At 43.4% G+C, this 20680-nt stretch overlaps 1 protein-coding gene across 3 annotated transcripts in view; it reads left to right on the top strand.

The window, feature by feature from the left end:
* The window catches only part of VPS53 (VPS53 subunit of GARP complex), a 342581-nt gene that overhangs the window by 6362 nt on the left and 315539 nt on the right, over positions 1 to 20680 (top strand). For all 3 annotated transcript variants that reach the window (XM_073574532.1, XM_073574523.1, XM_073574541.1), the window contains exon 2: positions 4624 to 4704. In XM_073574532.1, the coding sequence (XP_073430633.1) occupies positions 4624 to 4704 (81 nt within the window). The remainder of the gene's footprint in view (positions 1 to 4623; positions 4705 to 20680) is intronic.

Below are 20680 nucleotides of genomic sequence, written 5' to 3'. Positions count from 1 at the left end.
GCATTTTTGCAACATGTTCTGTCACACTTTTGTGGGGGGGTAGGTTGGTTCTCCCAGGCCTCTTTGGCTATATCGAGTAAGCCCCGTGGATGTCTGCCGTACAATAGTTCAAAGGGCGAGAACCCTGTAGATGCCTGAGGCACCTCCCTCACGGAAAACAACAAATATGGTAATAAGAGGTCCCAGTCCTTCCCATCTTTGGAAACTGCCTTTTTTAACATGCTTTTCAGCGTCTTATTGAACCTTTCTACCAGGCCATCTGTTTGGGGTTGATAGACCGACGTGCGCAACTGTTTAACATTTAGCAAACGGCAGAGTTCCTTCATAATTTTTGACATAAAGGGGGTTTCCTGGTCTGTTAAAATCTCTTGAGGAATTCCCACCCGAGAAAACATACCCATGAGTTCCTTTGCTATAAGCTTAGCTGATGTGTGGCGCAGAGGAATGGCCTCAGGATATTGGGTAGCATAATCTAGAACTACCAGGATGTGTTGGTGTCCCCTTGCTGACTTATTGAGAGGCCCGCCAGATCCATTGCCACTCTCTTGAAGGGTACCTCTATAATTGGCAAAGGCACAAAAGGGCTCCGAAAGTGAGGCTGGGGACTGGTTACCTGGCACCCTGGACAGGAATTGCAGTACCGTTTAAAGGGAATCTGTCACCCTTTTTTTCCCCTATTAGCTGCCGGCATAGACATCGGGGGCTTATCTACAGCATTCTGTAATGCTGTAGGTAAGCCTCCAATGTAACCTGAAAGAGAAGAAAAACACGTTATATTAGGTGGGCGGTCCGGTTCGATGGGTGTCGCCATCCCGTCCGGCGCCTCCCTTTTTCATGCGATGGCGTCCTCTTCTCCCATCCTGAAATGGCTCCGGCGCAGGCGCATTGCTCTGCCCTGTTGAGGGCAGAGCAGAATTCTGCAGTGCGCAGGCGCCAGACCTCTCCCGACGCCTGCGCACTGCAGGACTGCTCTGCCCTCAACAGGGCAGAGCAGTGCGCCTGCGCCGGAGCCATTACAGGACGGGAGAAGAGGACGTCATCGCATGAAGAAGGGAGGCGACGGACGGGACGGCGACACTCATCGGACCGGACCACCCACCTCCGTGAGTATAATATAACGTGTTTTTCTTCTCTTTCAGGTTACATCGGAGGCTTATCTACAGCATTACAGAATACTGTAGATAAGCCCCCGATGTCTATGCCGGCAGGTGAAAGGCCAAAAAAAGGTGACGGATTCCCTTTAACCTCTTCATGGACCCCTAGCCAGTAGAACCGCTGCAGAATTTGGTCTAGGGTTTTCTTTTGGCCCAAATGCCCACCAAGTGCATGCGCTAAGTCCATTACCAGCCTACGATATGTCTGAGGTACCAGTAACTGTTCTACCAGTTCCCCATGTTTTTTCTCGACTCGGTACAACAAATCTTGGTGTAGCTCAAAGCGTGGCAACACTGTAGCTGCCCCAGGTTGTTGGTGTTCCCCATTGACAGTACATTTTCTCTGGCCCGGGCCAAAGTAGGGTCTCGGAGTTGCGCCGTACCAAAATTGTCACCTGATACATTCAAGTCTGACAACTCGGGTCCCGGCGGCAAGTCTTCCACCTCTCCAGCCAATACTTCTATGGGAGAATTCTTCCCCTCCTCCACCGAAGGGAAGGTTACCCCTACCGCTAGCACTTCTTCCTCCGGGCCACCAGGTTCATGCCCTACTTCTGGAGACCGTAACCTGGTTGCCTCTGGTGCCGGCAGTTGCTCCGTGGGTGGAAAAACAGATGGCCACAGCACAGAAAATAAAGGAAAGTCTCTTCCAATTATCACCTCATAATGCAAATTAGTCACAACCCCCACCTCGTGGCACTGCCTTCCCGCTGGCGTGTTTATCACCACTAGTACGGTGAGATAGTCTTTTAAGTCCCCATGTATACTCAACACCCCTATTTTCCGACCCGTATACTCGCTGGTTTGTATCCAGCTGGCTAGTACCAGGGATACAAGACTCCCTGAGTCCAATAGGGCCACAGCCGGGGTGCCTTTCACTTCAACCCGACACAAATGTTCCATATTGGGACCTTTCGGGGTGCCCATTGCACACATTGGTTCGGCATAGTGAGACTGGCGGTACCCAAAGTTTGTGTCTATGGGCTCAGCCAGGTGGGGGCAATCAGCTCTTGTATGACCTGGTTCCTTGCACCGCCAGCAGATTATGGGGCTCCTTACTTCCCCAGATAAGTACTGAGCGGCCTTCCTGGGCTCCGCTCGCCGAACCAGGGGTGGAGACTTAGGGAACCTTCCTGTTACCTTCCGGGGAGTCCCTCTCTGTAGCCCCATACCTTTCTATGTGGCCTATCGTATCGGTATATGACTTCCTATACAGGCTGTACACAGCTCTGTGCACCTCATGTACGAGCTCCCATATACTGGTATATGACTTCCTATGCAGCCTGTACACAGCTGTGCGCACCTCATGTACGAGCTCCCATGTATCGGTATATGACTTCCTATACAGCTTGTGCACAGCTGTGGGCACCTCATGTATGAGCTCCCATATATTGGTATATGATTTCCTATACAGACTGTGCACAGCTGTGCGCACCTCATGTACGAGCTCCCATGTATCTGTATATGACTTCCTATACAGCCTGTGCACAGTTGTGGGCACCTCATGTATGAGCTCCCATATATTGGTATATGATTTCCTATACAGGCTGTGCACAGCTGTGCGCACCTCATGTACGAGCTCCCATGTATCGGTATATGACTTCCTATACAGCCTGTGCACAGCTGTGCGCACCTCATGTACGAGCTCCAATGTATTGGTATATGACTTCCTATACAGGCTGTCCGCACCTCATGTACGAGCTCCCATGTATCGGTATATGACTTCCTATACAGCCTGTACACAGCTGTCCGCACCTCATGTACGAGCTCCAATGTATTGGTATATGACTTCCTATACAGGCTGTGCACAGCTGTGTGCACCTCATGTACGAGCTCCCATGTATCGGTATATGACTTCCTATACAGCCTGTGCACAGCTGTGCGCACCTCTTGTACGAGCTCTCATATATTGGTATATGACTTTCTATACAGCCTGTGCACAGCTGTGCGCACCTCATGTACGAGCTCCCATGTATCGGTAAATGACTTCCTATACAGCCTGTACACAGCTGTGTGCACCTCATGTACGAGCTCCCATGTATCTGTATATGACTTCCTATACAGCCTGTGCACAGCTGTCCGCACCTCATGCACGAGCTCCCATGTATCGGTATATGACTTCCTATACAGCCTGTGCACAGCTCATGTACGAGCTCCCATGTATCGGTATATGACTTCCTATACAGCCTGTGCACAGCTGTGCGCACCTCATGTTCGAGCTCCCATGTATCGGTATATGACTTCCTATACAGCCTGTGCACAGCTGTGCGCACCTCATGTACGAGCTCCCATGTATCGGTGTATGACTTCCTATATAGCCTGTGCACAGCTGTGCGCACCTCATGTACGAGCTCCCATGTATCGGTATATGACTTCCTATACAGCCTGTGCACAGCTGTGCGCACCTCATGTACGAGCTCCCATGTATCAGTATATGACTTCCTATACAGCCTGTGCACAGCTGTGCGCACCTCATGTACGAGCTCCCATGTATCGGTATATGACTAACTATATAGCCTGTGCACAGCTGTGCTCACCTCATGTACGAGCTCCCATGTATCGGTATATTACTTCCTATACAGCCTGTGCACAGCTGTGCGCACCTCATGTACGAGCTCCCATGTATCGGTATATTACTTCCTATACAGGCTGTGCACAGCTGTGCGCACCTCATGTACGAGCTCCCATGTATCGGTATATTACTTCCTATACAGGCTGTGCACAGCTGTGCGCACCTCATGTACGAGCTCCCATGTATCGGTATATGACTTCCTATACAGCCTGTGCACAGCTGTGCGCACCTCATGTACGAGCTCCCATGTATCGGTATATGACTTCCTATACAGCCTGTGCACAGCTGTGCGCACCTCATGTACGAGCTCCCATGTATCGGTATATGACTTCCTATACAGCCTGTGCACAGCTGTGCGCACCTCATGTACGAGATCCCATGTATCGGTATATGACTAACTATATAGCCTGTGCACAGCTGTGCTCACCTCATGTACGAGCTCCCATGTATCGGTATATTACTTCCTATACAGCCTGTGCACAGCTGTGCGCACCTCATGTACGAGCTCCCATGTATCGGTATATTACTTCCTATACAGGCTGTGCACAGCTGTGCGCACCTCATGTACGAGCTCCCATGTATCCGGTATATGACTTCCTATACAGCCTGTGCACAGCTGTGCGCACCTCATGTACGAGCTCCCATGTATCGGTATATGACTTCCTATACAGCCTGTGCACAGCTGTGCGCACCTCATGTACGAGCTCCCATGTATCGGTATATGACTTCCTATACAGCCTGTGCACAGCTGTGCGCAGTTGATAACTCCGTTGTACTGAAATTAGATGACATCGATTGCTGTGCTATTATTCTGTTATATTAGACCCTATTGGTGTGTACATGTGAATCTTTAGATTTTCTTCCATGGTTAAAAACTAATTTCTGTTTGATTTGTAGGTATTTTCAAGCCAGGATCCATTGGATCGTTCAGACTTCAATGCTGTAGAATATATTAACACTCTGTTTCCAACTGAACAGGTTAGTCTGATTAGCCATTTTAAAGATAATGGATTCCGGCAGGGTAAGTTCTGGGCATCAGTTACATCAGAGCAGATGTGCTGTGTTTATGGGATGATCCAGTACCTAAAATGTTTTTTCTAAATATCTTATCTTTACACCCTAACCACTTTTGTAATTGTGCTTATCCCAAAGTGTTTGGTTTTTTAATGTACTTTCCGAGGAGTCTTAAACAGGACATCACCGACGGCTGGGCCTACACTCGCCTGCAGCATCTATCGCCCCTCTTAGAACAGGTCATTGTCAGGTGGCGGTGCTGCAGTTACTTCCTACAGTTTCTTGCATCGTCACCCACTGAAGTTGTCCAGGATGCTGTGAGAGAGGCGAGTGCAGCCCCGGCATTCTGCTTCTATCGCCTCTCACGCATGTTATATCTCTGAAGCCAATCGTCATAAAGGGGCATAGATAGAAGCTGTGTGAGTGGCACCAGTGCCACCCCTCCGCTTACTATCAACACTACAAGTCCATCAGTGAAGATGGCTGCTTTAAGTCTTGAGAGGATGATTACTACATCAGCAAGAGAGTACTCAATACATGTAAATAAAACCTAACTAATGGAAATATACAGGGTTTGCCTTTTTATTTAAGTATAAACAGAGAAATCAACAGTCAATAAAGCATAGTGATACAATAGTAAAATGCTTAGTGCAAATTAAAAGGTTTTACCTCACCAAGTTCTTGATGCCAGATCACTGAGAGATGCCGGAGTCGAGAGCCCACAGGATAGATAAGACCCATGCTATCCCCTGCCATTTCTTGTATGGCTCCCGTCCTGACAAGCGCAGTACCCAGCACTCTGCACTCTTCCTGCTATGGTCTTCTCAAATGAAACGTCACAGGAAGTGAAGTAAAAAAAAAAAAAAAACACATTTAGTGACCCGCTACATAGGGAGAAAAAGTGGACAGTATTTTATAGCCATGTTAATTACAAAATGGTTAGAGTATAAAGATCGATATTTAGAAAGGACATTTTAGTATTGGGCCACCCCCTTGTTTTTAATCAAAACTTTTTTTTATACACTGCTCAAAAAAATAAAGGGAACACTAAGATATCACATCGTAGATATCACTGAATGAAATATCGCTGCTGCAAATCTTTGTTCATTACATAGTGGCCTGCGTTGAGAACAAGAAAACATAAAAATGATCAATGTAAATCAAAATTAATATCCCATGGAGGTCTGGATTTGGAAGGATACTCAAAATCAAAATGGAAAATCAAATTACAGGCTGATCCAACTTCAGTGGAAATGCCTCAAGACAAGGAAATGATGTTCAGTATTGTGTGTGGCCTCCACGTGCCTTTATGACCTCCCTACAATGCCTGGGCATGCTCCTGATGAGGCGGCGGATGGTCTCCAGAGGGATCTCCTCCCAGACCGGGACTAAAGCATCCGCCCACTCCTGGACAGTCTGTGGTGCAACGTGACATTGGTGGATGGATCAAGACATGATGTCCCAGATGTGCTCAGTCGGATTCAGGTCTGGGGAACGGGCAGGCCAGTCCATAGCTTCAATGCCTTCATCTTGCAGGAACTGCTGACACACTCCAGCTACATGAGGTCTGGCATTATCCTGCATTAGGAGGAACCCAGGGCCAACCGCACCAGCATATGGTCTCTCAAGGGGTCTAAGGATCTCATCTCGGTACTTAATGGCAGTCAGGCTACCTCTGGTGAGCACATGGAAGGGCTGTGCGGCCCTCCAAAGAAATGCCACCCCACACCATTACTGACTCACTGCCAAACTGGTCTTGCTGAAGGATGTTGCAGGCAGCAGATCGCTCTCCACCGCTTCTCCAGACTGTCACGTCTGTCACATGTGCTCAGTGTGAACCTGCTTTCATCTGTGAAGAGCACAGCGCGCCAGTGGCAAATTTGCCAATCCTGGTGTTCTGTGGCAAATGCCAAGCGTCCTGCAAAGTGTTGGGCTGTGAGCACAACCCCCATCTGTGGACATCGGGCCCTCAGACCATCCTCATGGAGACCGTTTCTAACCATTTGTGCAGACACATGCACATTTTGGCCTGCTGGAGGTCATTTTGCAGGGCTCTGGCAGTGCTCCTCCTGTTCCTCCTTGCACAAAGGCTGAGGTAGCGGTCCTGCTGATGGGTTGTTGCCCTCCTACGGCCCTCTCCACGTCTCCTGGTAGCATCTCCAGCCTCTGGACACTACGCTGACCGACACAGCAAATCTTCTTGCCACCAGGGCTGTGGAGTCGGAGTCGGTGCTCATTTTGGTGGAGTCGGAGTCGGTATAAAATGGACCGACTCCGACTTCTAAAATATATAATAAATTGGGTACAGTAGTTCAATGCAGAATATGCTGAATATTTTTTCATAGGAATTTGGGAATGTTATGAAATGTCCTATAAATGACTGTTCTATTCCTGATCTAAGGCTACATTCACACACAGCGTTTTTCCAGCGTTTTCTGAGTATACGTTTTTCAGTTGCAAAAGCAGATCAGCTTTTTAAAAAACGGCATCACCTGAAAGGTTTTTGAGCTCATAGCTAATGTTTTCAATAGCAAAAGCAGATTAGAAATCTGCTCTATCTATATATCCAATTATCCATATCTGCCTATCCATATCATATCTGTACCAAAAAGAATGAAAGCCGGATAGCACACAGACTAACACTCCCTTTTTTTTTTTTTTTAAGCACCAGTCAGGTACACCTCATAGCTGCCCAAAAGGACGCCTAGGACAGGCATTGCTCGTCTTCAGTAACACATCAACATCAATACATCAATTGATAGTTGGAATAAATAGACTGCATTCACCACCACATCTTCTTAAGGTGCAGGCTTGATTTTCAAGTGTAGGGGTGTGCAGTATGAGGTTCTGCAGCAGCTGAGGTGTGCAGTATGAAATTCTGCAGAACTGTATGAGGTTCTACCCCCCCCCCACCCTCTAATTTTGATCCTGGCTACACCCATAGTGTGAATGTAGCCTGAGGATTTTGGCTTTATCTTAGCCGAGATAAGTCATAGTGTGTGTGTGTATATATATATATATATATATATATAATATATATATATATATATGTGTGTGTATGTATATGTGTATATATATATATATATATATATATATATATATATATATATAATACAGACCAAAAGTTTGGACACACCTCAATCAAAGCGTTTTCTTTATTTTCATGACTGAAAATTGTAGATTCACTCTGAAGGCATCAAAACTATGAATTAACACATGTGAAATTATATAATTAACAAAAAAGTGTGAAACAACTGAAAATATTGTATGTCTTATATTCTAGGTTCTTCAAAGTAGCCACCTTTTGCTTTGATTTCTGCTTTGCACACTCTTGGCATTCTCTTGATGAGCTTCAAGAGGTAGTCACTGGAAATGGTCTTCCAACAGTCTTGAAGGAGTTCCCAGAGATGCTTAGCACTTGTTGGCCCTTTTGCCTTCACTCTGCAGTCCAGCTCACCCCAAACCCTCTCGATTGGGTTCAGGTCTGGTGTCTGTGGAGGCCAGGTCATCTGGCGTAGCACCCCATCACTCTCCTTCTTGGTCAGATAGCCCTTACACAGCCTGGAGGTGTGTTTGAGGTCATTGAACCTAAAATATAAGACATATTTTCAGTTGTTTCACACTTTTTTGTTAATTATATAATTCCACATGTGTTAATTCATTGTTTTGATGCCTTCAGAGTGAATCTACAATTTTCATAGTCATGAAAATAAAGAAAACTCTTTGAATGAGAAGGTGTGTCCAAACTTTGGTCTGTACCGTATGTATGTAATCGATATTATACAGTGTATTACATATTTACAATTTATTAGTTTTTTGTGTTCTAAAGTTGTATTCTAATAAATAGAACATAATATCTATCTAAATGTCTTGATTATTGGATCATAGAAATGATTAAATGTCTGATGTTCACATTGTACTACAATAAATTTTTCACTTAAATATAAGCAATATATGAGGGAGGCGGAGTTGGAGTCGGTGTAAGGGAAATTGAGGAGTCGGAGTCGCAGGTTTGGCTTACTGACTCCACAGCCCTGCTTGCCACAGCTCGCACTGATGTGCCATCCTAGATGAGCTGCACTACCTGAGCCACTTTTGTGGGTTGTAGAGTCCGTCTCATGCTACCACGAGTGTGAAAGCACAACCAACATTCAAAAGTGACTAAAACATCAGCCAGAAAGCATTGGTACTGAGATGTGGTCTTTAGTCCCCACCTGCAGAACCACTCCTTTATTGAGGGTGTCTTGATAATTGCCAATAATTTCCATCTGTTGTCTATTCCATTTGCATAACAGCATGTGAAATTGATTGCCAATCAGTGTTGCTTCCTAAGTGGACAGTTTGATTTACTTGGAGTTATATTCTGTTAAGTGTTCCCTTTATTTTTTTGAGCAGTGTAGAATATAAGACAACAGAACAAGTCGGGTAACAGGCTCGTTATAAATCACATACACTTGATTAAGGAATAGTCGCATTCGTTTTCCTTGAGTTTGAATGAAACTCAATAGTTTTATCCCCAACACCCCCTTACCCCCAAAAGGTCCCCTCTCTTTTTGGTTGTGCAGATTACAACCAAAACCAGGTAAAATCTAGTACAATAATGAAATGTAATATTTTAATGGAAAACCAAGCTGAAGGAAATATAAACTATCAAAGAACTAAGAAACTGAAAATCCTTATCTGTACCATCACTTTAATGTTGTATGTAGTATGTTAGTGGTGACAGGGGCCTTGTATGTACCCTGATATCACATTCATTGAGTTGTGAACGTAAAGTGGATTTCTGGGCACAAACCCACCTAACAAATCTGGCCGTCCTTGTAATGTGTCCCTAACATTCTGTTACCTCCACTTTCCTTTATCTCCCCTTTAGCCATTATTGGATCTGGTTATGGTTTTCATTCTGAGCTCGCAATCTGCTTTTCCAGGCTGTAGATGTCATTCTTTCCTTTTTCTTTGTATCTGTAATCTAGGGATCCTTGTTTTTAGAATGTGTACATAGTTTTATTCTCAATCTGCGGACTCAGACACAAACCTTATCCAGACGTCCGTGAGTCACGAATGTGTTCTACCTGTGTGGCATCCATGTGCTGTCTGTGATTAACATTGGAATGGATAGGAGAAGCGTTGCAGATTTTTTTTTTTTTCCTCCCATCAGTGGAAAAAAAATCACTGATGAAACATGAATGATAAAAACTGACACACGGGCCAAACGCTGATGAAATGCTGATTAAAAAAAAAAAAAAAAACACTGATGAACAACAGTCAAGTTTTACGTATGAGAAAAGTCACTGACGTCTGAGTTTCTCAGGGTGTACTACTGTCGGGTCTTAGACTGTGATAACTCCTCACTCGTCTACTGCCTGCAGCGCTAGCATTGTCACAACACTTGATATAGTTTACCCTCACAGTGCAATTACTTGCCTAAAACTCTGCCCAATCACTCCTCCAGGCCACTTTTCTTTTCCAATAAATTTTTATTGGGTTTTATGAAATTTTAGGGTTCGGGTAAATATAGGAAACAATAGGTAATAAGGAAAAATATAAAGGGAGAGGAACAAGAATAACTAGGGAAAAAGGGAAATTAAAAAAAAAACCCTATGAAGATAGGGGAGAGACAGGCAACATATACTTCCATTTATACATCTATTAAAGTAGCATAACATTTCAGCACCTAAAAACAAAGAGTATTAATAACAGTAAAGTAGGCCTACAAATGTACATTTTGATAATTAAAGCATATGTGAACCTGTCACGTCCGGGTAACCTCTAGGCAACCCTAAGACCTGACAGAGGGGAAAAGTCCGGTTCATAAAGTAAGGCCATTTTTCAACCTCCATTACTTTCACCTATCCCCCACTAGGTCACCTAATATAATATTTCTTTATGTCCCTGCACCTCTTGTCCCTCTCTCTATTGTCCGATCCATTTAATCATACTATTCTATAGACTTGTTTATATTACCCAATTTTTGCAGCATTGAACGACCGCTGATCAGTTAACTATCTTCGGTGATTTAAAGGGAACCTGTCAGCAGAATTTTGTCCAGTAACCTACAGACAGTGTCAGGTTGGCGCTGTTATACTGATTAAAATGATACCTGGGTTTATGAAATCTGGCTTGCGGTGGTTGTTTTATCTGTATTTGTAGTTTTCATTTAATAATAATCTCGTGCTCTGGGGCAGCCTGCGGGAGGAACTTTATGTGGTGCTCTGCTTAGATATTCATCTGTATGGGCTTATGGCTGGTCAATGACCCTTCAGTAATCTGCACCCTATGTTACATACTGCATATACTATGGAGGATCTAGAAGAAATATTTTACATTGAAGAAACTGCGCAGTAACTCTAGAAAAGAAAGTTACCTTCATTAAAGTGACGGGTGCATGCGTAGTAGCATCAATCACGTTCCAATAGATTCTGCTGCGCAAGCGCCAGATCCATTTTACTGCAGCCATTTTTTGTCTCTAGCAAAATGGTGCTGGTGGCGCTTGTGCAGTTGCTTCTGTAGGAACTGCTGGTGCCATTTTACTGCAGCCAATTTTTTTTTTCTCTACCAGTACGCCGGTGGCATCTCCTGCACAGTATCATCTATTGCGTTCTAATGTGTCAATGTGCAAGTGCCACAGGCGCCATTTTGCTGGAGACCAAAGAAATATTTGGCTGCAGTAAAATGGCGCTGGTGCTTGTGCAGTAGCCTCAGAACATAGCATCTTATGAACCTGTCATAAGCCCATACAGATGCATATGTAAGCAGAGCACCACATATCCCCCACCAGGGCCGGACAGGCCATTTTTCAATTCTGGCAAATGCCAGAAGGACCTATGTAGTTGTGGGCTGCCTTGTCTGCTACATTGTTATCAAAATCTGCATCCTCAAGACGGCCATAATGTTAACAGTTGTGATGAAGCACAAAGTCGCTGGCTCCGTTACTTAACCCAGCAGGCCGTGGGTGTCCCTTCTGTCTGCAACCTGCCAGAGGCCAGCAGCAACTGGGGACATCGGCGGTGCAATGACGTTACTGCATCGCGACAAATAGCATACATGGCGAGAATGGATAGAAGAAGAGTCAGACACTGTGGAGGATGAGGTGGCTGGATTTGGTGAGTATAGGGATTTTTTAATTTATTTTTGGGGGCTGTGAGTAACCATCATACTATATAGGGGACTGTGAGGCGGACAGTTAAACTATATAGGGGGCTGTGAGGTGGACAGTTATACTATATAGAGGGCTTTGAGGTGAACTATCAAACTATATGGGGGGCTGTTGGGGTACAGTCATACTAGAAAGGAGCTGTAAGGTGAACCATCATACTGTTTGGGATCATCATACTTTGTGGGGGCCGTGAAAGGGGCATCATAGTGAGTGAGACCACTTAGGGGCTTCAGTAGGGGCAAAATAACTGTCTAAGGCTAGTTTCACATTTGCGCAGTTTTGAGCAGCGTTTTGTGTGCACTTGAAACGAACTGTAAAAACGCAAACGCATGTCAACACAACGATTTTTTGACGCATCAGCGTGCACATGACGACAAAAAAAGCAGCGTTTGTATGCTTTTTCATGCGTTTTTGCATGCGTTTGCGTTTTTAATGCGCATACGTTGTCTAGGTGTCGCATTTCATGGGATGAAAATCCTAGCAAAATTCTTAAAACAGACTCCACCAATGGGACATCAGTGGGCGTGTCTCATGGAATTTCTTTATATATATCCTGTTTACAGCTCAATTCTTCAGATTTGCTTGCTTTTTCCTTTGTCAACATGGATCTGCGCTGGAAGAGTTTTCACTTCAACTTGGATCTGGACATCGCTTTGGCTCAGGCTTTTACATTTGCTTGCCGGCAACAAAGGGAGAGAGACAGCGAAGACGGCAGCAGGGGCGTTTGTGGATACATCCGATTATTGAACTCCGGGACAGCCGTGGAGCGTACCATACCCTCTACAGCGAGCTCCGGGCAAACCCGGAAAAATTCACGGACTATACCTGGATGGCCCAAGAAAGCTTCAGGGATTTGCTTGCTCGTGTTCAAGAATCCATCCGGAGACAGGACACACAGCTCCGTCGTGCGATTTCCTCCTGAGGAACGGCTCCTGGTCTCATTACGGTACGTAATATTTACAAACCAATGCCTGCATAATTTTCTTTGTTCTGCCATGTACTGTTCCAAAGCCTGCAGAATTATTGTTCTGCCATGTAGTAAACCAAAGCCTGCAGAATTATTGTTATGCCGTTTTTTATTTTTTTTTATTTTATTGTTTTAAAAAACCATATACATAAATATTAATTTTTGTTCTTTCTCGGTTTCAAAGATTCCTGGCTACTGGAGAGACCCTCTCTTCACTCCACTTCCAGTACCGGATTGGAATATCCACCTTGTCGGGAATTGTTGCGGACACCTGCCGGGCTTTGTGGGACATTGTGTCCAGAATTTATGCCCCTGGCCACCACGGAAAAGTGGATTGAAATTGCTCAAAAATTCTGGACAGTATGCAATTTCCCCAACTGTTTGGGAGCGGTGGATGGGAAACACATCCAGATAATCAAAACCAAAAGAAACAAAAAAGTAATTTTCTACAGTACTCATGGCCATTGCGGATGCAGACTGTATGTTTGTTGCAGTGGACATTGGGGTATTTGGCCGTGGGAATGACTCCCAGGCATTTAAGAACTCAGACATGGGCCACAGGTTATATGGCAACCATTTCAATTTCCCCATGCCACGGCCTCTTCCCAGCACCGAAGGGCCGCCACAGCCATTTGTAATGGTTGGGGATGAGGCCTTTCAAATGTGCCAAAACCTGCTTAAACCCTACTCCAGTCGGGACTTGCACCACAACAAAAAAATTTTTAATTACAGACTGATCAGGGCACGAAGAACTGTAGAGTATGCCTTTGGTATTCTTGTCTCCAGATGGCGCATTCTCGCCACAGCCATAAATCTGAAACTGGAAACAGTGGATGAGGTGGTGAAGGCCTGTGTGGTTCCACGTAATTTTGTGATGGCTAAAGAGCACCCGAACTTTAAATTAGATGATGCAGCTCCAAACCCATTGCCTGAATTCACTCAGCACCCTCTCAGGTCATCTGTTGAAGTTGGCCAAATGAGGGACTAATTTGCGGCCTACTTTATGTCAGATGTAGGACGGGTAGAATGGCAAGATCAAATGGTGTAAAAATGTTTTCTTGTGTGTATGTTAATAAATAAACCTGTTTTGATACCTGTACTGAGTGCATTATGTTTTTTTACACTCCAATGCAATAATCAACTGCCCAGATGTACCAGTGAATTCATGATGCGGTGTTTTGAGCTTCATGAATTTACTAGCACCCCTGACCAGGTGACTATACATACACACAAGTTGTATGACCTTTATCATCTCTAAGTTTGTGTTCAATTAACAGCAACGGTGGAGATAATACAACTAATATTTGTGTCACCAGGCCTGATGATACAGATAGTGATTTGGGGATGCACTAGCATCCGTCACTCTTTGACACCTGACCATGTGACTATAAATATTATTTCTAGGTTCACCACTGTGGCTGGAGTATGAACGCAGACTGGAGACATAATAAAGTTTATACAACTTCTACAATCCCCAGGCCTGGTGTCATGCTGAAGTGAGGACACCCAAAATAACGTATCCTGACTTCAGAATGTTATCACACATGGGCAGGTGAATACACATATGAATTAAACTGCAGCGTCACTACAGTCTGCGTGAAATAGAAAATGCAGACTGAAGCGACGCTGCAGGTTAACTCCTATGTGTATTCACCTGCCTAGGTGTGATAAATAGTTATGGTACGAGGCCAGGGTATTGTACATATGACGTGTATTTTCCCCATCATCTCCTCAGTTTATTCACTACACACTGAATAGAAAATGTGGTTAATTACAAGGTATATCTAGAATCCCCTGGCCTTGTGTCACAAATAGTGAAATGATGATGGTAAAAACACACCATCCTCAATACGCCTACACTCACCACAGCCCTCTATTCAGTCCGTGAAATATTAGCAGACTGAAGACGCTAATCGTGGTGAAAATACAAGTCATATATTTGTGTTTTTGACTACACATATCTCCATGAATGACACAAGAAACATGTGTCAGTAATGGAGCTATGTTGTGGCAAAAACGCAAAATGTACGGTGCAGTGTGTGTAGGCGGCGAAAGACACAATAACCAAACAGTATTATGTGAAACCAGAATTTTACAATTATTAAAAAAAAAAAAAAAAAAAAAAAGTTATTGGGAACGACGTTTGTATGTCCGGCCTCACTCAATACAAGTAATATTAGTAAAGCTGAGTACGATTAGTCAGAATGTGGCTGGAGGGGTTGACTTCGCATAGTTGTGGTCACATGACGGCCGCTCCCAATGCCGGCACCCGGGCATTGTCACAGTGTTCGCTATGAAGAGTCAGAAGTTACACAGACCCCTTTAATGATCAGTATGCTGGTAATATCAATACTGTATGTGCTGGTAATATTTGGTTATGATTTGGTTTTTTTTCTCTGTAATATTGCAATATCATTATTTTGATTATTATAATTTAATCTTGTGTAGCGATATTATTGGTATTATTAGAAATATTAGTCTTGTGGTAAATCTTGATTTCCTCCAGGCTGGGTAATATATCCCCACCCACTGGCCACCCTGAAGCACAAGAATCTCAAATAAGTAATATTGGGTGATGTACCTAAAACTGTGTTTCGCCATTTTGAATAGTTTTCGGCCTGTGTAATGATGGAAAATAATCATAGCATCAAGTTTCCTTTTATCTATATACAAATGTAAGAACTGTATTTTTCTTCTCTTCCGTACGTTGTGATATGTAATGCCATATGTTTACACGGAGTCCTACTGGAAGCACAAACAACACTGTAATACCACAAAGTGGTGTGACAAATTGCAAATAGACTCTTGTTGTATCTTGCAAACTTACAATATTCCTATTAAATTTACTGATAATTTTACAGCTCGTATTGTAGGTGGAATTTTAATGTCTTCTAGAGTCTTTATGAAAGACCAGATTCACACAAGAGTATCATGGTTGCATCTTCCACATCCACTAGAGGTCACTGTTGCCTTTGTGTGCACATGCTTATAGCTGCTGAGTACACCAGTCAGCCCCAGCTCACCTAATAATCTGTCATTGCGATTGTTTGCTGTTTTATGCTAAAGTTATAGAAAGGAGAAAAAAACTGTTACAGTTTGTGTTTCTTTTTAAACCACAAAGAGTTTAAATGTTTCTTTAAGAAGTTTGGTATGCAACGCAAGACAGTGGTGGCAGCTGTTTTTTTTTTCTCTTCCCCGTTTAAAGGATGCAATGGCTCTTTATCATAAGGGTCAGTAAAGTTAATGTTGTGATATGCATCCTAAGGCTACTTTCACACTTCAGTTTTTTGACGTCAGGTGCAATTCGGCAAAGATTAAAGAAACGGATCCGTTTCCGTTTGAGAACAAACGGATGCACCGGATCATTTGTTTTGACGGATCCGTTTCAGCCAGCAATGTTTGAAATTTAAAGCTATGGGACTCTGGAAAGGAGAGAGAGAGATTGATTTTGCGCCGCTTACAGGGTTAACATTCATGCCAGAGAAAATCTACCGGGCATGCGCTGTTTAAAAAAAGCGGTCCGACACAGAAAAAAAAGTTACATGGAATGTTTTTTTCCAGATGCCGCACCGTCACTTTTTGCCGTATCCAGCAAAAGCCGGATGCGCCGCCTGTCCGTGGCACCAATGTAAGTCAATGGGAAAAAAAAACAGATCCGGCGACACATCGCCGGATCCGGTTTTGCACATTTTCGCCGCAGGGCGCCGGATTCAGAAAGCCTGAAGTGTGAAAGTAGCCTTAGGACCTGTGCCCACGTTGGAGATTTGTCGCAAAACCCAAAGGGTTTCCTGATGCCAGCAAAGTCAATGAGAATCCTGAAGTCTCATTCACACTGATCATTTGTGACTTGCAGATTTTGTGCAGATTTAAAACTGCAGCATGTGAATTCTTTCAACGTTTTGCTGCAGATTTAAAAAGCGCATCAAAAATGTAGCAAAACACCTATTTTATAATGCATTTTTCCTGCCAAGAGTTGCAGATATTTCTGCACCAAATACGTAACATTTGCACATACCCTAACATTATTTAAAAGGTTCTATAGTCTGGTCTTAATTTCTGTTCTTGAGGGATGTCTTGTATGAACGTCCATGAGTGTCTCCTCCTCTGTACCTTCTCCTGTATACCAGGAAGACAGCTGCACTGTGTATGCATTTTATATCATCTACATCAAACTCAAGAATATGGCCAGTTTTCAAGGGAATCTGTCAGTAGAATCAACCGTCTTAAGCCGTCTATATGGGCATGTAGGTCATAGGCATGACATCTTGATATCTGCGATCTCATGTCACAATCAAAAAAATCTATATTTTTCTTAAAATGTAAATGAGCTGTTAAGATCTATGGGCCGGAAACAAATCTCCCTGAAAATCTGTCTCCAGGGCTTATTTTAAATGAAACAGACACTCAGTCATTACATGTCTCACACTGATAACGCACCCTTTCATTTAAAATAAGCTCTGGAGGCAGATTCGCAGGGAGATCGATGTCCATCCCATAAATATTAACCCCTTTCTGACATGAGACGTACTATACCGTCCATTTGCCCTGGGCCCATATGACCATGGATGATATAGTACGTCTCAGCAATTGGCCGCGCACATGGGTGGTGTGCGGCCGGGTGTCAGCTGATACTCACGGCTGACACTCGGCACTAAGTGCCAGGAGCGGTCTGACCGCTCCTGGTGCTTTAAACCCCGGAATACTGCGATCGAACACGATCGCAGCATTCCCGGAGCAGGCAGAGGTCTGAAAGCCCCTTTGCCTTTGGATCGGAGACCCCACGGCGTGACGCGGAGTCCCAATCGCTGCCATCGTAACCCGATGTCGTCATGATGACATCCGGGTTACTAGAGCTGAGAAACTTCCTGTCATGCGCAGCGCTGACAGCTTCTGTAGCATGCAGACGCTGCATCATCTGCATGCTATAGAAGCGGTCAGCCTGCAAAAAATGAGTGTCCCATAGTGGGACAAAGTGTAAATATTACAATGAAGTATATATTAATTTTTTTTTTAAATAATTGTAAAAATATTTTTAAAAAATAATAAAAAATCAATCTTTATTCTATCACTAAAAAAATATTTGAATGAAAAAAAAATCTAAACAATAAAAGTACACACATTTGGTATCGCCGAGGCCGTAACGACCCGACCTATAAAACTGTCCCACCAGTTAACCCCTTTAATGAACACCATAAAAAAGGCAAAAAGCAATGCTTTATCATACCGCCAAACAAAAAGTGTAATCATGATCAAAAAGGCAGATATAAACAGGTTACCGCTGAAACAGTCATCTTGTCCCGCAAAAAAACGAGCCGCCATACAGCGTCATCAGCGAAAGAATAAAAGTTATAGCTGTCAGAATAAAGTGATGCAAAAACAATTATTTTTTCTAAAAAATAGTTATTATATAAAAGCGCCAAAACATAAAACGCTGTAATCGTACTGACCCGAAGAATAAAACTGCCTTATCAATTTTACCACACAGGGAACGGTGTAAACGCTCCCCCCCAAAAAAAAGAAATTCATAAAATGCTGGTTTTTGTTCATTCTGTTTCCAAAAAATCGGAATGAAAAGTGATTAAAAAATGTCATATGCCTGAAAATTATACCAATAAACATGTCAACTCGTCCTGCAAAAAACAAGACCTCCCATGACTCTTTGGGCCAAAATATGGAAAAATTATAGCTCTCAAAATGTGGTGATGCAAAAACTATTTTTTGCAATAAAAATCGTCTTTTAGCGTGTGACAGATGCCAAACACGAAAACCCGCTATAACGGTTCTTTTACACGTTTTGATTTTTCCGGTACCAGAGATGTCCGTGTCCGTATGTGTAATACTTGCAGCACATGTGTGTGCCGCATCAGTACCACACGGACGGGCGCCAGGGAAGAAGCATTGTAATAAGCGCTGTTCCCCGGCGCCTGGTGCTGAACACAACTCTCATCATTCTCCCCAGCTCCGCCGGCGATCGGCACAAGCAGGGGAGAATGATGAGTTACATTTAACCCCTTAATGACCGCCGATACGCCTTTTAACGGCGGCAGTTAAGGGTACTTAAACCACAGCACCACTTTTTAACGGCACTGAGGTTTAAGGTTATAGTGCCCCCCAGCGTCACAATTTGGGGGGGTTTCCATTGTTTAGACACATCAGGGGCTCTCCAAACGCGACATGGCGTCTGATCTCAGTTCCAGCCAATTCTGCGTTGAAAAAGTCAAACGGTGCTCCCTCCTTTCCAAGCTCTTCCATGCGCCCAAACAGTGGTTTAACCCCACATATGGGGTATCAGGATAAATTGCACAACAACTTTTGCAGCCCAATTTCTCCTGTTACCCTTGGGAAAATAAAAAAATTGGGGGCGAAAAGATCATTTTTGTGAAAAAAAAAATTTTTTTTTTTATTTTTACGGCTCTACGTTATAAACTTCTGTGAAGCACTTGGGGGGGGGGTTCAAAGTGCTCACCACACATCTAGATAAGTTCCTTAGGAGGTCTACTTTCCAAAATGGTGTTACTTTTGGGGGGGTTACCACTGTTTAGTCACATCAGATGCTCTCCAAACACGACATGGCGTCTGATCTCCATTCCAACCAGGTTTGCAGTGCATAGTCAAACGGCGCTCCTTCCCTTCCGAGCTCTGCCATGCGCCCAAACAGTGGTTTAACCCCCACATATGGGGTATCAGAGTACTTAAGACAAATTGCACAATATCACTTGAGGTCCAATTTCTCCTGTTACCCTTGGTAAAATAAAACAAATTGGATCTGAAGTAAATTTTTTCTGAAAAAAAAAGTTAATGTTCATTTTTTTTTAAACATTCTAAAAAAGCACCTGAAGGGTTAATAACTTCTTGAATGTGGTTTTGAGCACCATGAGGGGTGCAGTTTTTAGAATGGTGTCACTTTTGGGTATTTTCTATCATAGACCCCTCAAAGTGACTTTAAATGTGATGTGGTCCGTAAAAAAAATGGTGTTATAAAAATGAGAAATCGCTGTTAAACTGTTAACCCTTATAGCTTCCTAACAAAAAACAATTTTGGTTCCAAAATTGTGCTGATGTAAAGTAAACATGTGGGAAATGTTACTTATTAAGTATTTTATGTGACATATCTGTTATTTAAGTTTAAAAGAACTGACCATCACATCCAAGCATAAACATATTGTGAAGAGGTGCTTAACCTAGAGTCACCAACTGGTATACATTGAAACAAAAATGGAAGCACACTGTAGCACCATAACATGCAAACATGAAAAATGAATTGCATTACTGCATTAGAAGTATGGAAAAATTGAGAAAGTTTAGCACATAAAATGGCCACGGTAAGGCATTTCTCGTTTTCCAGGACCCTAACCTAATGCCAATCCTCACTTAGACTACAGTCTTCATCTGAATGGGAACCTATGTAAATCCTCTCATTAGACTAAAGTCTATATCTCTGTGGAGGGGATGTGGCCCTGCTTTGATTAAAAATGCCTGCGGTTAACTGGTGGAGTGCTCAGTCAGAAGGTTAATGAATGCAGATTTCAAAAACTGACCGTCACATCCAAGCATAAACTAAGTGTGAACAGGTGCTTAACCTAGAGTTACCAACTCGTATACATTCAAACAAAAAAGGAAGCACACTGTAGCGCCATAACATGCAAACATGAAATATGAAAAATGAATTGCATTACCCTTGGGAGTAAAGGGGTTAACAGCTCATTTACATATTAAAAAAGTGTGGATTATTCTGGCATAAAACATTGGATCTCAGATTAAGGTATCATTATATTCAACTTTCTGTGACCTTCATTCCTATATAGACTGCTTAGGAG

Source organism: Dendrobates tinctorius, unplaced genomic scaffold (assembly GCF_039654945.1).
Source record: "Dendrobates tinctorius isolate UK_male_01 unplaced genomic scaffold, ASM3965494v1 ptg000007l, whole genome shotgun sequence".
NCBI classification, from domain to species: domain Eukaryota; kingdom Metazoa; phylum Chordata; class Amphibia; order Anura; family Dendrobatidae; genus Dendrobates; species Dendrobates tinctorius.
Note: the sequence above shows the minus strand (reverse complement) of the source record. Positions and strands in the feature narration are given on the sequence as shown.